General features: G+C 37.5%; 1 protein-coding gene across 9 annotated transcripts in view; it reads left to right on the plus strand.

Annotated features, from left to right (window-relative positions):
* TRAPPC9 (trafficking protein particle complex 9) overlaps positions 1-18,862 on the plus strand; it is a 457,529-nt gene that overhangs the window by 44,256 nt on the left and 394,411 nt on the right. For all 9 annotated transcript variants that reach the window (XM_027645593.1, XM_027645592.1, XM_027645594.1 and 6 more), the window contains 4 exons: positions 3,272-3,417; positions 8,773-8,858; positions 16,763-16,889; positions 18,424-18,556. In XM_027645593.1, coding sequence (XP_027501394.1) covers positions 3,272-3,417; positions 8,773-8,858; positions 16,763-16,889; positions 18,424-18,556 — 492 coding nt within the window. The remainder of the gene's footprint in view (positions 1-3,271; positions 3,418-8,772; positions 8,859-16,762; positions 16,890-18,423; positions 18,557-18,862) is intronic.

Consider the following 18,862-nt stretch of genomic DNA (forward strand, 5'->3'; position numbering starts at 1 on the left):
TCAGTGCCTCTCACAGATCTGTGCTCTAGCAATAACCTTATTCCACAGTATAAAACCAAAACTACCTTCCTTAATCTGACTGGAGATGGTATCTGGGCTGTGAAACAGCTGCAGAAGGTCTCTGATGAATCTGACCCTTAATTTGTGCTGAAGCAGCAGCGTTGGGTTCGTCTGTGATGTTTTAAACCCTGAGTTAGTCTCAAGTTTTTGGTTTTTGCTTACTTTTAAACCACTCAGGAGGTGGATTGTGCTCTGTATTCCATAGCACTTTCCTATTCTTCTCCATGCTGAATAGTGAAGAAAATTCAGCTCTGGAAGATATGGGAAATGCTGATCAAATCCTTCTTTGTAGGAGTCGTGCATTTAGAATCACAGAACCAGGGAATTGTTAAGATTGGAGATGACCTTTAAGGTCATCAAATACAACAGTCAAACCACCACCACCACCATGTTCACCCTTAAACCGTGTCCTCAAATGCCACATCCACATGTTTTTTAAACACTTCCAGGGATGGTGACTCCACCACTTCCCTGGGCAGCCTGTTCCAATGTTTGACAGCCCTTTCCCTGAAGAAAAGTTTTCTACTATCCAGTGTAAACCTCCCCTGGCACAACCTTGAGGCCATTTCCTCTTATCCTGTTGTTGTTACCTGGAAGAAGAGGCCAGTCAAAACAGAATCCCAAGACTTCAGTGGGAAGGGTTTTGTCTCACTTGAAATGTTTTGTATGCTGAGAGAATGGAACAAACACATTGTAGTTATTTTTATTCCTAGGCCTGGCTTTAGGCAGTTCCTCACCACCCAGGTGCTTAATTTACACTGTCAGCTTGTACTGACCTGGCTTTGCTTGGAATGCTGGGAATATTTTCTACTGTTTTGCCATGGGAAATCCAACATCAACATTGTTTAGCATTGACATTATTGAACAGTCAAAAAACTGCTGTTTGTGCTCATCTCCTCCTTCCCCTTCTTCTTGTCTTCTGAAAGTTCTTTAAAAGCCATAGTGATTAAAATTCATAGTCCAGTAAAGTATGAGTTGTGTTTGGATATGAAGCCTCTGGTTACACCTCACACAGCAGATCTGGTGTGTGGCAGAGCTGTCCAGCCAGTTGGGAACCAGCTGTGCTGCAGGACTGCAGAGCTCTTTGAGCTAAATTGTGCTAATGTTCGTGACATAAATTATAAATGTGTGGAAATGTGATTTTGATCAATGTTGAATAACCTCAGCAAATGATTCAGTTTGTGCTAGAGTCCTCTAGAAACATATGTTTGCTGATGGTGATGACTTTTATTTACTGTTGGCATTTCATGGTCTGTGAGTTTTTAATCCATTTAATGTGGGGCGCTTCTTTTGGATGCAGATTTCTTAATCAGAATACTGTCAGACATTGAAATGCCACACTGAAATTTGGATGTAGTGACACTGTTACCTTTTCTTCCCCATACTTAAAAAGCAATAGAAGAGGTTTGGCTTCTTTATATTCCATTACTCATGTTAATTATGAAATCATCATCTAGTATTTTCTCAGGTAAAAAATAGAAGAATTTATGGTCTTTCTGTTCTACTAGGTGCACTGTTCCCATTTTCATAACTTACCTGTGTTAAAGCTAAGTTTCTTACTAATATACTTAGGAGCAGAAAGAAAGAATTTTCTTCCTTTTCACCACTGATGTTTTTAGTTGTCCTTATATACTTTTCTTAATACTTTAAATTTACTCAGTGCCCTTTTCCCCCTTCCCTCTGTTTACTTTAATAGAGTGTTTTTTATTTTTAATTATTTTCCTTTCACCTCTAAGCAAGGTTGTTTTTAATCAACATTTTCCAAATACAAGATTTTGTATCTTCTGGGTAGATAGTGATATTAGTTGATAATTCTTAATTGTCACTCATTTGCATTCAATTGGGCTGGGCCAGGGGACATGACTGAAGCTTTTCACACAAAGGAATTAAATAAAACCTATGAGGGTACATCTGTCTAATATGTGGTTGAAGAACATTCCTTCCGCTGTCATGCACTAATGTAAAGCAGGTTATCCACCAGTATTTTTATAATAATGGTGGAGAAGCCAAAGCACTTCTCTCTGTTTAAAAAATAAAACTTTTTATAAGCACTTTATGAAATTTAGGTTTTTTTCCTCACATAGTATAATTCACATTTTTACTTTAGGCTGCATTCTAATTTTTAGCAAAATTCTGTCAGAAGAGGTTTTAAAATATGAAATATGAGGGATCTGTCATAGTTCCTCTTTATTCCTCAGTCTTGTGGTCTGTGATTTTGCATTTGATTGTGATACTGACACTAAGTATCATCAGCACATAATACATGGATGTGATTTATTCCTTGTTCCAAAATACTTTTAGTGTTATCCAGTAACTCCTTATCAAGTGTTTTAGATCAGTGAGTTAACATGTCTGTGTAGTGTTACTCTTACAGCTTCATTATTTTTCAGCAGAAACACATTATCTTGGTTTGTTGTGTGTACTTTCTATTAGTGTGATACTGATATATCTGTTCTTTATTATGCTGAGTTCCTGACTCAAAGTAATTAGATCTCTTACAGGCTTTTATAAAACTGTTGCTTTTACTGAATATCCACCAGTTTATTGCTTGTTCTTCTGCCCAAAATTTAGTCTTTAATTTCCCCTCAACATTGCCAGACCAGTGATTTCCTTGCATGTTGTTGTAGGGAATTGGGTCTAACAGGGATATAGTCTAATAAATCATTTGTTTTCTGTCTATTTGTAATTGCTTTCTGGCTGTTCAGCAAACCCACTCAAATTTCTGGAACATTTCCTTTCTTCCAGCAGCAACTCTGTGTTTTCACTGTTTTAAAATCAGTTTTATTTACCTTGGAGAAGTTCTTTATTTGTATTATGCTGTCCAATCTTGTCTGGATTCTCATTTGAGTTTTAGTTAAATACTTGGCTGCTTTTTGCACTGGGGTTGTGGTGTATCTGTTGTTCAGTCTGAACTTGGAAATTTAAGAGCTGGATTTCAAATCCTTGATCCTGGCTAGTTTTGGTTTCGTTTGTTTCTACCGAGGATGCTTTTCCCTGATTAAATGTTTTCTGGGAGCTTTCTGAAACTGTCTGAAGTTTCCTTGTTTGTTTTTTTTTTTTCCTTTTGTATTGTGGGTGTTTACTTCAAGTTTTCCATTTCGGGTGTTTTAATCTCAGACTGACATTTCATATTTATCAGTTCATTTTTAACACAGCCATCTCTCATGAAATAGAATAAATAAAACAATATAAAATTATTTTTACTCAACAGATCTGTGAAGCTTCTGAACCTCCCAACCAGTCTCCGACCTCACAAAATGAAGAGTTTACTTGGTCAGAATGTGTCAACCAAAAGCCCCTTCATATATTCTCCAATTATTGCACACAGTCGTGGGGAAGAACGAAATAAGAAAATAGGTAAGAATAATTGGCAGTATTTTCTCTTCTTTTTTATATTAGAAAATGTTTTGTGGTGAAGGAGAGTGAACCTGAACATTGCTGTCATGTATTTGAAATAATCAGCTTTTTTACCCTAAAGTCCTGAAGGAGCAAAGCTTTGTTCTCTGGGGCACAGTTTCATATTCAAAAGAAGAATAAAGTCTCATAGATGATAACATTGATTTTCAGAAGAGATAAACTAGTTTTATTCCCTTCTCAAACAAAAGAGAAATCAGGGAAAACTTAGTTCAGACACGTTCTGCTTGGCAGCTGCCACAGTTATCGGTGCCCTGAGCACTGTTGTGGTTTTCCTTTTTTCCTATTCTGATTTAATATCCTATTCTGCTTTAACTTAAACTCAGAATGATGAGCTGTCTGATTAGTCACTTTTACTTAAGGACAGTTCATCCAAAATAAAAAAACCCTTATAAACCCTGTTTGGAATAGTAGTAATTTTCTGCTAGAGGATTATTTATTTTATTATAAAGCTTTTCAGTGCAGTACTTTTGCTGTTGGAAATAAATTAGAGGTTCATTTAAATCCTGGATTAGGTTGCAGATATTGGTAGTTCTTCTTGTTTCTTTGTGTATCACATGCAGGGTAATTGAAACAGGAACAATTAGGATGTGCATTGGTGTGGATGGTTATCTGGCAGTTTGGATGGATGTGGCTCAGTGTGACTTTGCTGCAGCACTGCTTCAATTTCAAAAGATAAAGCATAAGAAATTAAAAAAAAAAGAAGAATTAGGTAAAGGATAATTTTTAAAAATATACATATATGGGAACATCCTAAAGTGCTTCCTTGATTTCTCTTAATATTTTCTTGAAAGATTGATCACAATTTTTCCACATTTAATCTCTTAGCTACACCTCGTCATGGTTTTTTTCATTTAAATAAAACCCTATTCTCAATCTTGTCAAATACTTGTATTCTCACTCTTTGATAGATACAAAAGGAAACTGCATTTTTTGATACAGTTCAAGTTAGGATTTGTTTCAGTGCTGTGTGTACTGTGGGAGATTTACATTTTTACAGTGCAATTTCTCCTTTTAGGTTTTTATTTAGCCCACAGAGATGTCTGAACTGCTGCTGATCCTGTAAAGCATTTGTCTTTTGAAGTATATACACAATGCAGTCACTGTTAAAAGCCTCTAATGTTTCAAAGTTTAGCAAACAAAAGAAAATACAAAATGAAATCAGATACTTCCTTTGAAAGAAGCTGAGAAATTTAATAAACTTTGAAACTAATGAGAATATTCTAATGACATGTATTTAACATTAATTAAAAACAATAACAAATGAACTGTTTTTCTTACATGGAGAGATGTACACCATATTTTGCTTAAATTATTGTTCTACAGCAAAGGAAATCAAGTTCTGCTGACAAACCAAGGGGAAACAAAACCATTTTAGAAAGTCTTGAAGTGTTTTCTGCTTTCAACTTGATAAGCTTTTCGGATTGGAAACAATAAAGGGGATAGTTATATTCTGGTTAAATTGCTTTAATAGTACACTAGTTCCAAGAAATGAACCTACTGATTTTTGACATGAAGTGTTTCTTTGGTTTTGAGTGCTGATAGTCTAAAGCAGCAAGAATACATAATATAGTTCCATTAGTATATGTGGCAGTTAATGTCATACCCGTATTAGATGAAATAAATATATCTCATTTTACCTTTCTTTTCAAAACCTTTTCACCCAAGGTGGCATTGCCCTGGCATCTTTTTCACAGGGTATTTCAGTCCCATCTCGAAAACCTCCAGCAATTTGCATTTCCCCATGTCCCTGGGGAGGTTGTTCCACTGAGTGATGGTTCCTACTGAAAAAAACTAAATTTCTTTCAGTAAGAAAATGAAACCTCTCTCAGTGCAACTGGTACTCATTGCCCTTGGTCTTCTTCCTGTGGCTCCTTGGGAGGAAAAATCCTGTCCTCTTTGTTGCAACCCTTTAAGTACTGGAATGCTGTGATGAGATTCCCCCTGAGCCACCTTTTCTCCAGGGAGAAGAGACCAAACTCCTTTAGTCTTTCCTCAGGCGGGTTCTCCAGCCCTGTGATCATGTTCATGGCACTCCTTTGGATCCTCTCCAGTCTGTCTGTATCTTTCTTAAACTGTGGGGACCAGAACTGGACACAGCACCTCCAGCTGTGCCTGACAAGCACAGGGTAGAGTAGGATGATCATATCTCTATCTCTGTTAGTTATGAGTCTGTGGATGCAGCCCAGGATCTGATTTCATGGAATCATAGAATATCCTGAGTTGGAAGGGACCCACAAGGATCATCGAGTTCAACTCCTGGCCCTGCAAAGGACAATCCCAAGAATCCCACTACGTGCCTGAGAATGTTGTCCACACACTCCTTGAGCTCTATCAGGCTTGATGCTGTGACCTCTTTCCTGGGGAGCCTGTTCCAGTGCCCACTCACCCTCTGGGTGAAAAACCTTCTCCTAATATCCAACCCAAACCTCCCCTCACACAGCTTTGCCCTTGGTGGTGTAACGTGGCACCGCTGGCTCATGTTTGGCTGGACCCCCAGGTCCCTTTGAGCAGGGCTGTTCCACAGCCAGACAGATCCCAACCTGTCCTGGGCTCTTTGCTTATGTCATCCTGGGGCAGGACCTTGCACTTGTTGCAGCTTTGGACACCAAACCCCTGCAAGTTCATCAACTTAAAGCAAGACTGGCAAGTCAACCAGTCTGCCAGTGAAGATTCTACTGCCTCTCCTAGGCAGTCTCCTACTGTCTCTCCCCAGTGGGCTGTGTTCAGGGAAGGATTTCCCATGACTGTAGCAACCACAGCCCTAGTGCCAACACTACCCATGAAGCCAGGTGTTGATCTCCAGGATATGCCAACTCCTGCCTGTATCCCTGTGTCTGCTGGCAAGGGAGTGAAGAAAGTCCCTTGCATACCTGTACCCTTCATAGAATCATAGAATAGATTGGGTTGGAAAAGACCCCCAAGATCATCAAGTCCAACCTCTGATCCAACTCCAATTACTATACTTCCCTTGCTCCTCCAAGGCTCTGAAGTCCTGCTTGGTGGGAATCTTGCTCATGGCTTTTGTCAGCTGCCAGGGTGTCATATCTGTTGCTGCTGCATAAAAAGGAGTGCAGTGACGACCTTCTCCTGTGGAACTCTCTCTCACACATCAGAGAGACCTTGCCACTCCTGCTCCAAGGTGCTGTTCATTTGCTGCTGACACTCTTTGTCTGGTGGTTTCTGGAGGTCAGTGCCACGGGGCCATAGTTCTACTGCTTGCTAAGTCTCAAATAAGGCTCTTTCTTGTTTAGTCTCCCCTTTCAGCACAGCTTCCCACAACCTCAGATCCACTGAGAGGGGCAGCTCAGGGAGCCTTCAGCACAGAGAGAGGGATCATACTGGTAAATGTTAATAAATGAGCCTCAAATCCTTCCTTTTTTGGAAGTAAAGACATTAAAGCATCAGGCAAATCAATGGTTTGCATTTGTATTTAGGTGAAATCAAGAGTTTCCAACATGTTTTTCTGATTTTTCAGAATCCCTTTTTACATGGTGGCATTGAAAGCCTTTTCAGAAAAGACATTTCATGATGTGGTCATTGTTAGGATGTGGAGATTTAGGACTGAAGTGCCTGCTGAGGCTATTGCTGTTGCTGTAGTAAACCATAATGGTGAACTTTAGTGCTTCAATACCTGTCTAGAGCAGCCACTGGTTGTTTTGGGGACTGCAGAATGGTGAGACATCCTGAACACTAATAAGCAATTAAATAATAAATGTACAGAACATCTCCTACCATTGTGCATTTGAACATTTTGTTTTAATCAACAGTTTTACTTTTCAGGTTTCACAGTACTATAACCCATTAACATCTCTGGATGTATGTTTTTAATTTCTACCAGCATTTATTGGAGTTAAACATTTGCATTAAGTACATCTCCCTTGAGGTCTTTAATATTGCTTGCAAAATGTAATCAGATAGTAAATGATTGGGAATGTACAATTAGAGTACTGATGGCTTCAACTGTGAATTAAAGTCTTAATATTGTTAATCCAGGTGTTTTACTGGATGTTTTCTAATATCCTACTAAAAAAAATGTTAGCAATGTATGTTAAAATCATTGAGTTGACTAGTAAAAGCTAATGCATGTATGCTATATTTCAGCTTATAATCATGATTTGTTTTACAAATATACTTAAAGCACCTGTTGTTTATTTGGACTGCAGTTCCTCAGCATGCATGGAGAATGTTGTCACATTCAGTTTTAAGTCAGAACATCAGGTGCCTGTGGTGATATCTGGAAGGTAGACAAGTACTTGTGGGCTGAAAAGATTATGAAGTGCTGATATAAAATAATCTTTCTGTGTTGAGCAGTTCCTCAGACCTTGCATCTCTGCTGCTGACCTCATTCCAGAAATTCCTCACAGAATCATTGAATCACAGAATGGTCTGGGTTGGAAGGGGCATTAAAGATCATCTTGTTCCAACCCACCTACCATGGACAGGATCACCTTCCACTACTCCAGCTTACCCAGAGCCCCATCCAGCCTTGTCTCCTTAAATTATAAAATTCCCAAAATTTTAAACTTGGCAGGGTGAAGTATCTTTGAAGTTGAACCTGTCTCTTGTAGTGAGTTAAACCGAAAGTACACTTTTTTACCTGACGTATTTTACTTCCTTGTCTTTCCTAAGAATTTTCACGAGTTACTTAACAGTTTGTGTTACTGCTCAAGCCTCTACTTTATGACCCTCAAAAAGAGAAATCTGTGCTCTATAGATCCTGTTGTCATCTTCCACTCCCACAGCATCTCCCAAACTACTTACTGTTTCCTAAAGAAAATTAGTAGGAGGAAGCTAAGGTGGCATCTTGTTGGTGAGCAGTTGTTTCCTTCTTAATTTAAAATAATCCTTTATTTACTCCATATCATCAGCTGTGTGCATATGAAGATTTGTAATATCCTACTTCCTGTCATGTTCATTTCTTGTCTGGTTGATTCTGATCTGAGTCTTACATATCCACGGTGGTGTGGAGTCTGTACCTAACTCCAAGGATGTAAACCCTGAAGTGTGTAACATGAAGGATGTGTTTTAAATTGATGCCTTAGTTTAATTTTGCCAAGTAACGTTGAGTCTTTGGAGCACAACTGCTGTTTTAATGGATGTTTCCAGTCCTTTAACCCGTTGCTTTGCCTGGGATTTACAGCTCGTGTCCCACAATGCTCTTGAGCAGGACTTTGGCTGTAAAGATTATAGAGAGTTATTAAGTATTACAGCAATCTGACAGCTCAGCTGCTGCTACTTTTTTATAACACTATGATTAGGTAATTCCTGCATTAATTCTGTGATCGTTTCTTGCAGACTTTCAGTGGGTCCAGGGAGATGTTTGTGAAGTCCAGTTGATGGTTTACAACCCAATGCCTTTTGAGCTCCGAGTAGAAAACATGGTTTGTATCTTTCTAAATCTTCTCATTCTGTTATTTTTTCTGAAAAAAAATCTCATTTGGACTTTCAGATATGGTTTTCTATAAAACAAATAGTTTAAAAAAAATCATTTAACCCAGCACAACCTCAGTTTAAAGGTATGGTGTTGTCAATCTGCTCATATTTGTTGGTGATGAGGTACTGAAATGAAAATCTCTGCCACTCACAGTGTTTAAATGCTTTACTGGCACTGACCCATAAATCAATTCTGTACATTCCTGCATTGACTAGAACTCATGCTGCATAATTTACATATACTGGTTTTCAAGTAATAATTATATCCTGAAACCTAATAATTATTGTACACTTGCTACTGTAATTTAAAAATCTGCATTCATCCTTGCTTTTCAAACTCCCATTTTGACCACAATTTAAAAATCTGATGAACTAAAATAGTTAGTTCTGAGAAGCTTTGTGTTTTGTTGGAAGCTCCTGCTGTTCCCAGTGATGTGTGTGATTTGAAAACACTGTAATGTTAAATGAGAGAGTGAAAAAAAGGCTAAAACATCAGAGAAGTTTGTGAGATTAGAAGGCTCAAACCCTCTACTACTTCAGTGGGCTGCTTGCAGTGTATCCTGAAACAAAGAAAGTGTGTGGGTTTTTTGCTTTCCCTTCTTTATTCCAGATAACAGGATTTTTAAAAAAAAAAATTATCTATTTAAAGTTTAAAAATTTTCTACCTAGCAGAGCAACTTAATCCCCACTCAGTTCTAACCCAGTATAGTCCTTTATATTAAATATTTTTACCCTTAATATTGCTTTAAAAATAAAGCCCATCTCTTAGAGCCCATTGTTCTGTCAGGCTAAGTGAATCAGCCTACATTTATTTGCCCAAATTTTTTTTTTTTTATTGAAACGTTTACTGCAGTGTCTAGTCAAGCAATTTGACCTGAATTACTGATAATACTCCACATATAATAAAGTGTTTTTCCATGGGAAGTGAAGATGCCCAAAGATCGTGCTTATAGCACAATAAAATTCATTCTTGGAAGCTAACACACTGCTTTCCTCAGCAGCATTTTCTGTAACCCTCACAGAAGGATTCAAAATTTTTAGGAATTAATAGAAAAAGTAGTTGAGAGGCTGCACATCAGAAAGGACTTCACCTAAGAATTAATTGATTTAAGAACATTTTGATTTACAGTCTGATTTGTATTGTGTGAGTAGTGATGTAGTTATATATTTAAAAAACTTGGAAAATTTCTTAATGAGGGAGTTTCTTACACACACTCAAGGACTCGGAATACAGTTATTTGCATAGATCTGCACGAAAGCCATTCCCTGAGTAAATTAATTGTAGTAGCATGAATACTTCACTGTTGACATGATAAAGTTCTATTTTTGAATTAACACTGAATTCCAGTTCCGTGGGTAAGCAAAAGGGGAGGCAGGCATGCAAAGGAGATGCAAATAACTGAAGTGATTAACGTAGTTCTTTAGTCAGCGCTCCATAAATACAGTGCCCTGAGAAATTCTGCTCTGCCCCAATGTCAGCTCTTTGGGAGAAATGGGTTGATTTTGGTTGGTTTGTCTGTGGTATCAAGACTGTAGCCAGCAAGTTGAGGGAAGTCATTTTTCCCCTTGATTTGGAATTTGAGAGACAATGTCTGTAGGAGCCCGGCCAGTTTTGAGCTCCCCACACAACAGAAGTGTCCTGGTGTCAGCCCAGCTCTGTCACTGGGGATGGACAGGCTGGGGCACGGGACAGATGAGGACGGGCTCAAAGAACTGCATCTACTCAGTCTGGGGAAGAGACGAATACTGGGGTAATTCCTGCTACTTTCCTCCATCCCAAAGTGGGAAGGTGCAGTGAAAACAGAGCTGGGCCCTTCCCAGAAGTGCCCAGCGTAAGGGTGACAGTCAGGGAACATGCTGCAGCCATGGAAAACCTTCCTAACAAAAAAAAAAAATAAATCCCTTTTTCCAATCATGAGGCTGATCATACTTTGGGACTGGTTGCCCACAGAGAATGTGGGATCTCCATCTTTAGAAATCTTCAAAATTTGAGTGTAAAGGACAGTGAAAAACTTAAACTACCACCAAAGTTGCCCCTGTTCTGAACACTGGGCTCAGCAAGAGGGTTTCCAGCCTAAATTGCTCTGATTTTCCAGTCTCATCTGTGAGCTGTATGGAATGTGGGAATAGTTATTACCTTATCATGAGAATAAACTCCTTGTTTTTATTTAAATAATTCAGAGTATTGTTTAATATTTTAAAATGGTTTGTTTTATTATTAACACGTACCCATGCCTGCAGTCCCCATATTCCTTTTCCTGTCTGATTTCTCATCACGTATCACATTCTTTCAGATTATTTACTCTCACAGACTCAGTTTCATAGCAAGCATATCCTCTTCTGTCATTTAGTGGCAGTTTCAGCTTGTTTGTCCCACAGCTTTTTGCCTTCTGCCTACCTCAGCACCTCACCTTTCCAATATAACTTACTCCTTCATGCTTGTTTGCAATCACTGACTGTTCTTTGAGTTCTCCGTTGCTTGATTTCCTTTTCCTTTACCTTTTTCAGGGTCAACCATTCACCAACATGTCACTGTCCTGAAATCTATGGTAGTCTTACTCCTTTTTTCTAATTTTCCCCTTTTCCTCACCTTACAGTTTAGATTTGTTGTTCTGACAGATTACTCCTTTCATGTTAAATGAATTCTGGAACTGTGATCTGAGCTCTTACCATGGTACTTCTCCTACTGTGTCTTTCTATTTGTTATGGATGGAAGTTGTGATGGTAAACAACTTAGTATTGAGCACAGGCTGTTAACCCATGGAAAGACTCCTTGAGCTTTTTCATTATTTGAAGAATTAATGCTGAGTACTTGTAGGTTAATTGAGGTGTGCTTAAGTAAAAGGCACTGAATTTCTAGACTTGACATGAGACTGTGGACACAAGACTTTGATCAGTGTTGCTCAGATGGTAAGCCCTGAAAAATTGATTTTCTTTGTTGTTTCATTTTATTGTTCTCAAAGCTCTTGGCCCATTATTGTTGTTCTTGCTGTTTATGTCCTGTCATGCATATTCCTGATTTGGGGCTCTATTTAGACACTTCATGCCTGTCCCATTTCTTTATGCCTTTTCTCTTTTTCTCTTTCTGTGTTGTCCATACAGTTAGAAGGCTGATCCACTGGAAGGTGCAGTGGTGTAAAATGGCAGATGAAAATGTTCAGTCACGGAATGTGGAAGTGATTAGGTCCAACAACTGTGTACTTTAGTCAATAAAGTGAAGCAGAGGAGATCGTGAGGGTGATCAGACCAAAGGCTTTATTAAAACTCAGTAGGTACCTTAAATCAGCACAATGAGAGAGAGAGAAAAAAATGAGCCTGAGTAGCTGTGACTGTGATGCATTAGACAGAATATTTTTGCTCTTCTGGTGCTGGAGCCCAAGTTCCCGGGAGATGGGATGTTCAGCTGTAAATAAGTGTATACATCACTTGGCTTTTTCTCCCAGGAGTATTGATTTCTGTACAGACTTGTTCAGGTATGTGAGTGATCTCCATCCCTTTTGCAGCTACTGCAGTTTTCCATCCAGGAAAAAATGATGTTCATTTTTTTAAGCCTTCAAAACAATCCCAAAAAGTTCTGAGAAGTCGCCAGGGGATTTATTTTGTATCTTGAGATAAATGCTTAAAGCAGTAAATCATGGTACACTCTGGGGAGATATATTAAAATCAAATGCATATGAAGAAGCACTGCAAAGTGTGTTAAGTTCTCTAAGATTTTAACTACTTTTTCCTCTTTGTTTCTCAAATTTCATATTAAAAGAAAAAAGAAACCAAAAAGCCAAAGCTGAGAAATTTTGAGGCAATGTTATGTGTTGAGGGAAAGTGTTTTCTCTGAACTTATTGTAGGAAATACAGCCATGGTTTTAAGAAAGCTACAAGATCTACAGGCAGTGTAGACCATATTTAATAAATAAATATCAAGAAACTAAAAAATACTACCCTAAACCATGGGAATATTGTGATTTATAGTATTAAGTAATTTTTCAAGAAAAAAAAGTATTTGTTCTGTACTTCTCCTTCTCCTTGGGGCCTGTATTTATTTGTACACAATCAAGTGTGGTATTTTGATTAAAGATGCTTTAAGAATGGCTGTTACCTTTTTTTTTTTTTTTTAAAGTTCAAAACTGTGCTATTAACCAAGAACTCTATGTTGATGTTTAAAAATACCATCTAAAATTTTGATAAATCTATATGTATAATCAGTCCCATAACTTGACCTATGATTGTTTAAATTGTTTCAATGAACTACTCTTTCCTGAGTTCACATCTTTTACTGTTTCTACCATCTTGAGAGAATATTTACTTCTTGCTAAACTACATTTAATAGAGACTATATTGGGCAAAAATGTACACAAAAAGGTGAAGGGGAAGAAGAATAAAACTGGTTGTGTTTGGTGTTTTTCTAGGTCTACCTAAAATAACCTTATTAGAAATAGTAGGAAAAATTCACTTTTAAATAAATATTGACAATTTTTGCATAAAGTATTTGACAACATGGTATAAAAGTATATTCAGCATCAAAGTATGTTCAGTATATTCAACATGAAGGCAGTGTTGCTTTAAAAAAAGAATGATTGCATTTTGGGATTGGTAAGTAAAGCCTAAAAAAAGCAGTTCCATACTCACGTTATTTTAACAGCATCCAAGAATGCTGCCATTTACGTGCCAGTTGTTTTGTTCCTCTAAAGCTAAATCGAGATTTGAAGTGATTGAAAGGCATGCTGTGATAAAAGCATGCATGCATTCACTCTAAGACAATTTCAGTTGTTTTATAAGAATACAAAGAGATGTAAAGATTTTCTATGTGTGTGCTTCATATATTCCCTGGAGGAAACATAATATATGGGTGATCTTTTCCTGTGGGGTCAGAAAGAGCAGTGATTACTAAATGATTACTAAATATTACTTCAAATAAGGTATATGACTCTCAGGAAAAGAAATGTAACAGATTTCCTTTTTTTTGGTGGTGTGGCTGATATGTTTAGGTAAAGAATCTGAGAGTACTTGAGCCTTGATTAGATTTTCAGTGCTAAACTACAAAATCTCAGGCACCAGAGGGCAATGTTGGGCAAATATTGCAGAGTTGTACAGTTCAGCAAACAATGATCTTGGAAACGTCTTTCAGACATTCCAGATATGTCACTGTCTTTTAAAACTTACTGGTCTGGGTTAAGTTTTAAGGGTAAGTATCTTGATTTCAATTTATGTCTGTAAGTCTGAAGCCTAGTTGATGTTTATATTGATTTTTTTTTCCATTTCAGTGAGTTTGAATGCTTTCTTAATATCTTTAGTTTTAAAAACTGGAAGTTTTACTGAACAGTAAAACTAAAAATGAGGGAAACAAATGCTGCCTTCTCCTTTTTGTATTAATGCACTTGAAGCTCTTTAGTTTCTAGTCCAGGCATAGTATGTGCTTAGTGGAGGTGTTTTGGCATTTGTATTGTGTTTGTTCTCCAGAAAATCTTTGTTTTCCTGATTTGCTTTAGATAATACTTAGGGGGCCCTCTCAGTTCTGTTTATTTACATTTGCTGTAGCTGATAGTAAATGAGACATTGGAGGGGTTTTTTTTTAATCATTGATTTTGTGGGACTTTAAGTCCTTGGATGAAAGTTTTTAGTTGAGGTGAATCCTGAATAATTAAAATGTATTTGAATACTTGGCTAAGTGATAATTCAGGGGTTTTTTTGACTAAAATAACCTTACAAAACCACCTTTACCTGTTCCAAAAGTGAGTTTCTGAGTGTGTGGGGGGGGTCACCTTTTGTTTATGTTCTAAGATTTGCTTCAGCCAAAGCAAAAGCAGAACAATTGGCATGAAGGCTGAGGCTACCTCAGTATTAAAGTGTGAATGTTCACCCTTTTTCTGTGGGGTGAATCCCACTGGAAGGATTAATGTGGAAATCAAAGTGTCAGTGCTCTCATACACAGGATGGTGAATATATAGGAAGCTAAAATTAGGTTTTACTTATGTTTTTGTGGATTGTTTCTGACAGCTCAAGTCTCCACATGAAACTGGAAGAAAATGAAAATTCAGTAGAAACGGGGGTTTGACAGAGTATTTCCTTATAACTCAAGTAAAATGATGAAATTGCATTTTGTGCAGCAGATAGAGTTCTCTAACTCAGCTTTCCACAAAGCAAGAGTAGCTTTGGTTGAATTCAGTGTTGCCTCAACAATGTCAAGCCCACAAAGAAATAACTGCTAGAATGAAAGATTTTATAGCTTTTGGATATATTATAATCTTGATGACTTCAGATCTTGAGTAGAAGAGAAATTAAGAACCTGTCAAACCTGCTTGGTTTACTTTCTCAAGCTTCTGGTGTGTTTAGAACCTTGCTGTTAAAAATCTTAGGTGAAAAGCATTTCCTTCAGTTGTTACATAGAGAATAGTTTGTCAGTTTTGCAGAAGGCACTGCCTTCCAAGGAGAGAAGAAATTCTGAGAATGGCTTTCAATTTCGTTCAGTTTTTGAGTGCTGGTGGCTTGATTTTGGTTCCTATCTAGGAATTCCTTGAAGGAGAGTTACTGGTGGTTAGTCCCAGTGAGAGTCAGGCCATTGAAGACTTCATGTCCAGGACAGGTCAGTGTCAGTCACTGGCTGGGTAATTCTGGTAGTGCCATTTGCATTTCTTTAAGTACTTGTTATACAAGTGTCAATTATCCTAATTTGTAATTGAGAACTAGAAACAGAGAGGGTTGGCCTCCCTTTAGAGCTGACAGGAGCAGCAGAGGTTCAGCCTTTAAAACTCAGTTGAATTATAAACCAGGCAGTCAGAGGTGTTTTCAGAGGGAAGCAAAGCTGGTATTCTGACACTGTGCAGGTAATGTTGCTGCTGCTTGAACTTCTTTTTCAGTCTTCAGCTCTGAGTTTTTCTGTGGCTCAAACCATGAGCTTTTTCATCTGTCTTTACAAAAATAAAAGGTTCCTCTTTCACAGAGTTCTGAGTTGTCATGAAGCTGAGACTTTATCCAGTTGTGTTTGCTGCATTAATTGGTGGAGATATTTGTGTAGCATCTTTATTTAAACATAAAAATAAATATATATGTGTATATAAAAACAAACAGTAACTTGGATTTACATGCTTTCCAGCATTAAATTTCCTACTTGTAACAGCACATTCTGTGCTCAAGCATCTTAAATTCATTAACTGAGCTTAAAGAAAAGCTCCAACCTACTAAGGACAATAATGCTGTGGTTAAAAGTTTCTTAAATACATTTTTTTTTCTGCTTCATTTCTTGTTTCGTGCTATGTTTTAAATTTAGGATGCTGAAAGATTTCTCTGACACTTAGGGAGTAACTGCAGGCATCTAGGCTTGAGGGGGGATCAATTTAGCAAAATGAATGCCTTATTCCAACTCACTGAAATGTTTAGGCTGGACAGTAAAGCTAGACTTGCTCTGTTATCTGTAAATAGTAAATGTTTTTCCCGATAGAAAATATTTTCTGGCTGGGTAATTAAAGCTAAGCAAGAGCTGCTGTTGGTGTTTGATTTCCACTGTCCAAAATATATCAAATGCATAAGTAAGGTCACAGGTATGATTAAACGTAGGCACAAAACAGCACCGTGCAGGTGATATCACTGATTCTTTTTGCTATGCTTGGGTATTAATTTTTATTAGTGTTTCATACATCATTCCCACCTCAGATCCTGAAACTCGTTTCCCTGTTGAATACAAATCTGGCTGCACACTGCAGTCACTGCAACCTCGAACCCAAAATAACTGCTGTGAGCAAATTGGAATAAATCATAAAATTTTGGGTGATGCAAAGCAAGGGATTAAAATATAAGTATATAGCATAAAAAGGTAAGTGTGTATCATAATGGATTTATCTGTGCAATGTGGCTTTTTCAGGGTCTCTTGACAACTGGAGTGGAATTCGAATCTCTTCCTGCAGCTCTTTCCCTGCCAGCAGAATCCGGTCTCTATCCTGTGACTCTTGTTGGTGTTCCCCAAACCACTGGGCAGATCACTGTCAATGGTAAGGGATGTCTCCAGTCACTCTTTCCTGAGCAAAACAACTCATGTTTTACCCCCCTGTGGATTGCATGAGTTTCTATGCCATGTATGCATTCCCCACTCTGAATTCTCCTCAGTAAGTAAAAGAAAAAAAGCAAGAAAAAAGGACAGCTCTTTTCTGTGCTAGACTTCATTAAAAACAGCCTGATAAATCACTTGGTTGCAGCAGCAGTAACAAACACATTCTTACAGTATCTCATCTATGAGAGGGGAAGGATAATGAACTCCAACTCCCCTTTATTAATGCTTTCATTTGGAAAGCTTCTGAGGAGGATTACTTGAACTTTTTCCTGAGAATGCAGAAGATAATCTTGCGGTTCTCTTTTTCTTAATTAATCGCGTTCATGCAAGATTACAGAAATTTTTGCAGATTGCTTTTGTAGAAACAATTTAGCCTGTGTGTGTAGTCTATTGCAGTCGAGATATCGTTTCATTAATGAGCCTAAATAAAACTCTGTTTGTAGTAAGTAAGAAAATTTAAGAGCTTTTTCAGAAGATGAGCAACTGAGTCTCCTAGAAAAGGAGGTATGTATGGAGATGATGGATTCATCACATAGTAGGACTGAATCATCTTACCAACAAAAAATTTTAGGTATGTGTTCCTGGAATCCAAATTTACAGGACAAGAACCATTTTAATAAAGCTAAACGCTACAAGAGGATGGCTTTGAACTTGAAGAAACTCTGTTCTCGCTGAGTTTTTCTTAAGTGCTTTTTTGTCTGCTCGTAAAATGATTTTTCATTTGATTTTTTTTTTCCAGAAACTATTTCAGTAAATACAGAACAGCATCAAAGCATTCAGAACATTCGTGCTGTAGTTTTCTGCTTTTAGTCCCACATACTAAAAATGTGCTGCGAGTAGAGGAGTTGATTTTGGTACTTGCCAGCTGTTTGTGTGTCAATGTATCAAATTTTCCTTCAGATATAGCTCATAAATATTGCCTGGTAAGGAATTGGGTGCAGAGGTACTTTTCTACTAAATTGAAATTTTAGAGGGTAAGTTTTGGTCTTTCGTGGCAGGTGTCTCTGTGTGTATGCATGTATATTTTTTTCCCTAATAATTTCCTTTAGGATTCTTTTATCCTTCTGGACACAGTTGAGATTCTTTCCTATAACTATTTTTTGGAGGAAATAGGAAATTGTTAACATATGTTGAAGGGTAACATGTTTTATGTGCACCAGTGAATTGGTGATGAGGTATAAAATAGTGGTCTCTATACTGTAACTTGTGATGTTGATCTTGTGAAAAATTCCACAGAACTTACCCTAATGCACTGAATGCACAAAAATCACAGGCTCTTAACAATTTCTTTTATTTGACATGTCACAGGTGCAGAGCTGTACATGTGTGTTGTTTGTATGTCATTGTGTGGCTATAAATGAACCTTGTATGTATTTTGTGTGCTGTGAAGAGTCTCCCAGTAATCTGAGTACTTTTAGACCTTTCAAGAAAAAAATAAAATTCACCACATGCTGGTGTTTTCTTCTAAACATCAGGTTACCATACTTCAGTTTTTGGAGTCTTCAGTGATTGCCTTCTGGACAATCTGCCAGGAGTAAAGACCAATGGCTGCACTGTTGAAGTCATTCCAGCTTTGCCAAGGCTGCAGATCAGCACCTCCCTTCCAAGGTGAGAAATTAGGTTGAATGGTGATTTTATGTGGTTTTATCTAAATGTTACTCACATGCGGAATAAAACCTCAATCATATACAATCAGTGATTTAGTAAACTAAGGCATAAACTATACCTGTGCTATTTAGTCTAGAATATAAACCTTTTTTTTTTCACTTCCTGAAACCATAGAATTTCATAGAAAATATTTTGAGATTTAATTAACTGAGGGAGTGTAAGGTTAGTCATTATTAAAGTCATGCTTTTAAAAGAACTAATCCCTTAAAGACTACAAATTCATAAAATCTCGAAGAGGTAATCCAT

This window comes from Corapipo altera, unplaced genomic scaffold, assembly GCF_003945725.1.
Source record: "Corapipo altera isolate COAL_440 unplaced genomic scaffold, ASM394572v1 51, whole genome shotgun sequence".
Lineage (NCBI taxonomy): Eukaryota > Metazoa > Chordata > Aves > Passeriformes > Pipridae > Corapipo > Corapipo altera.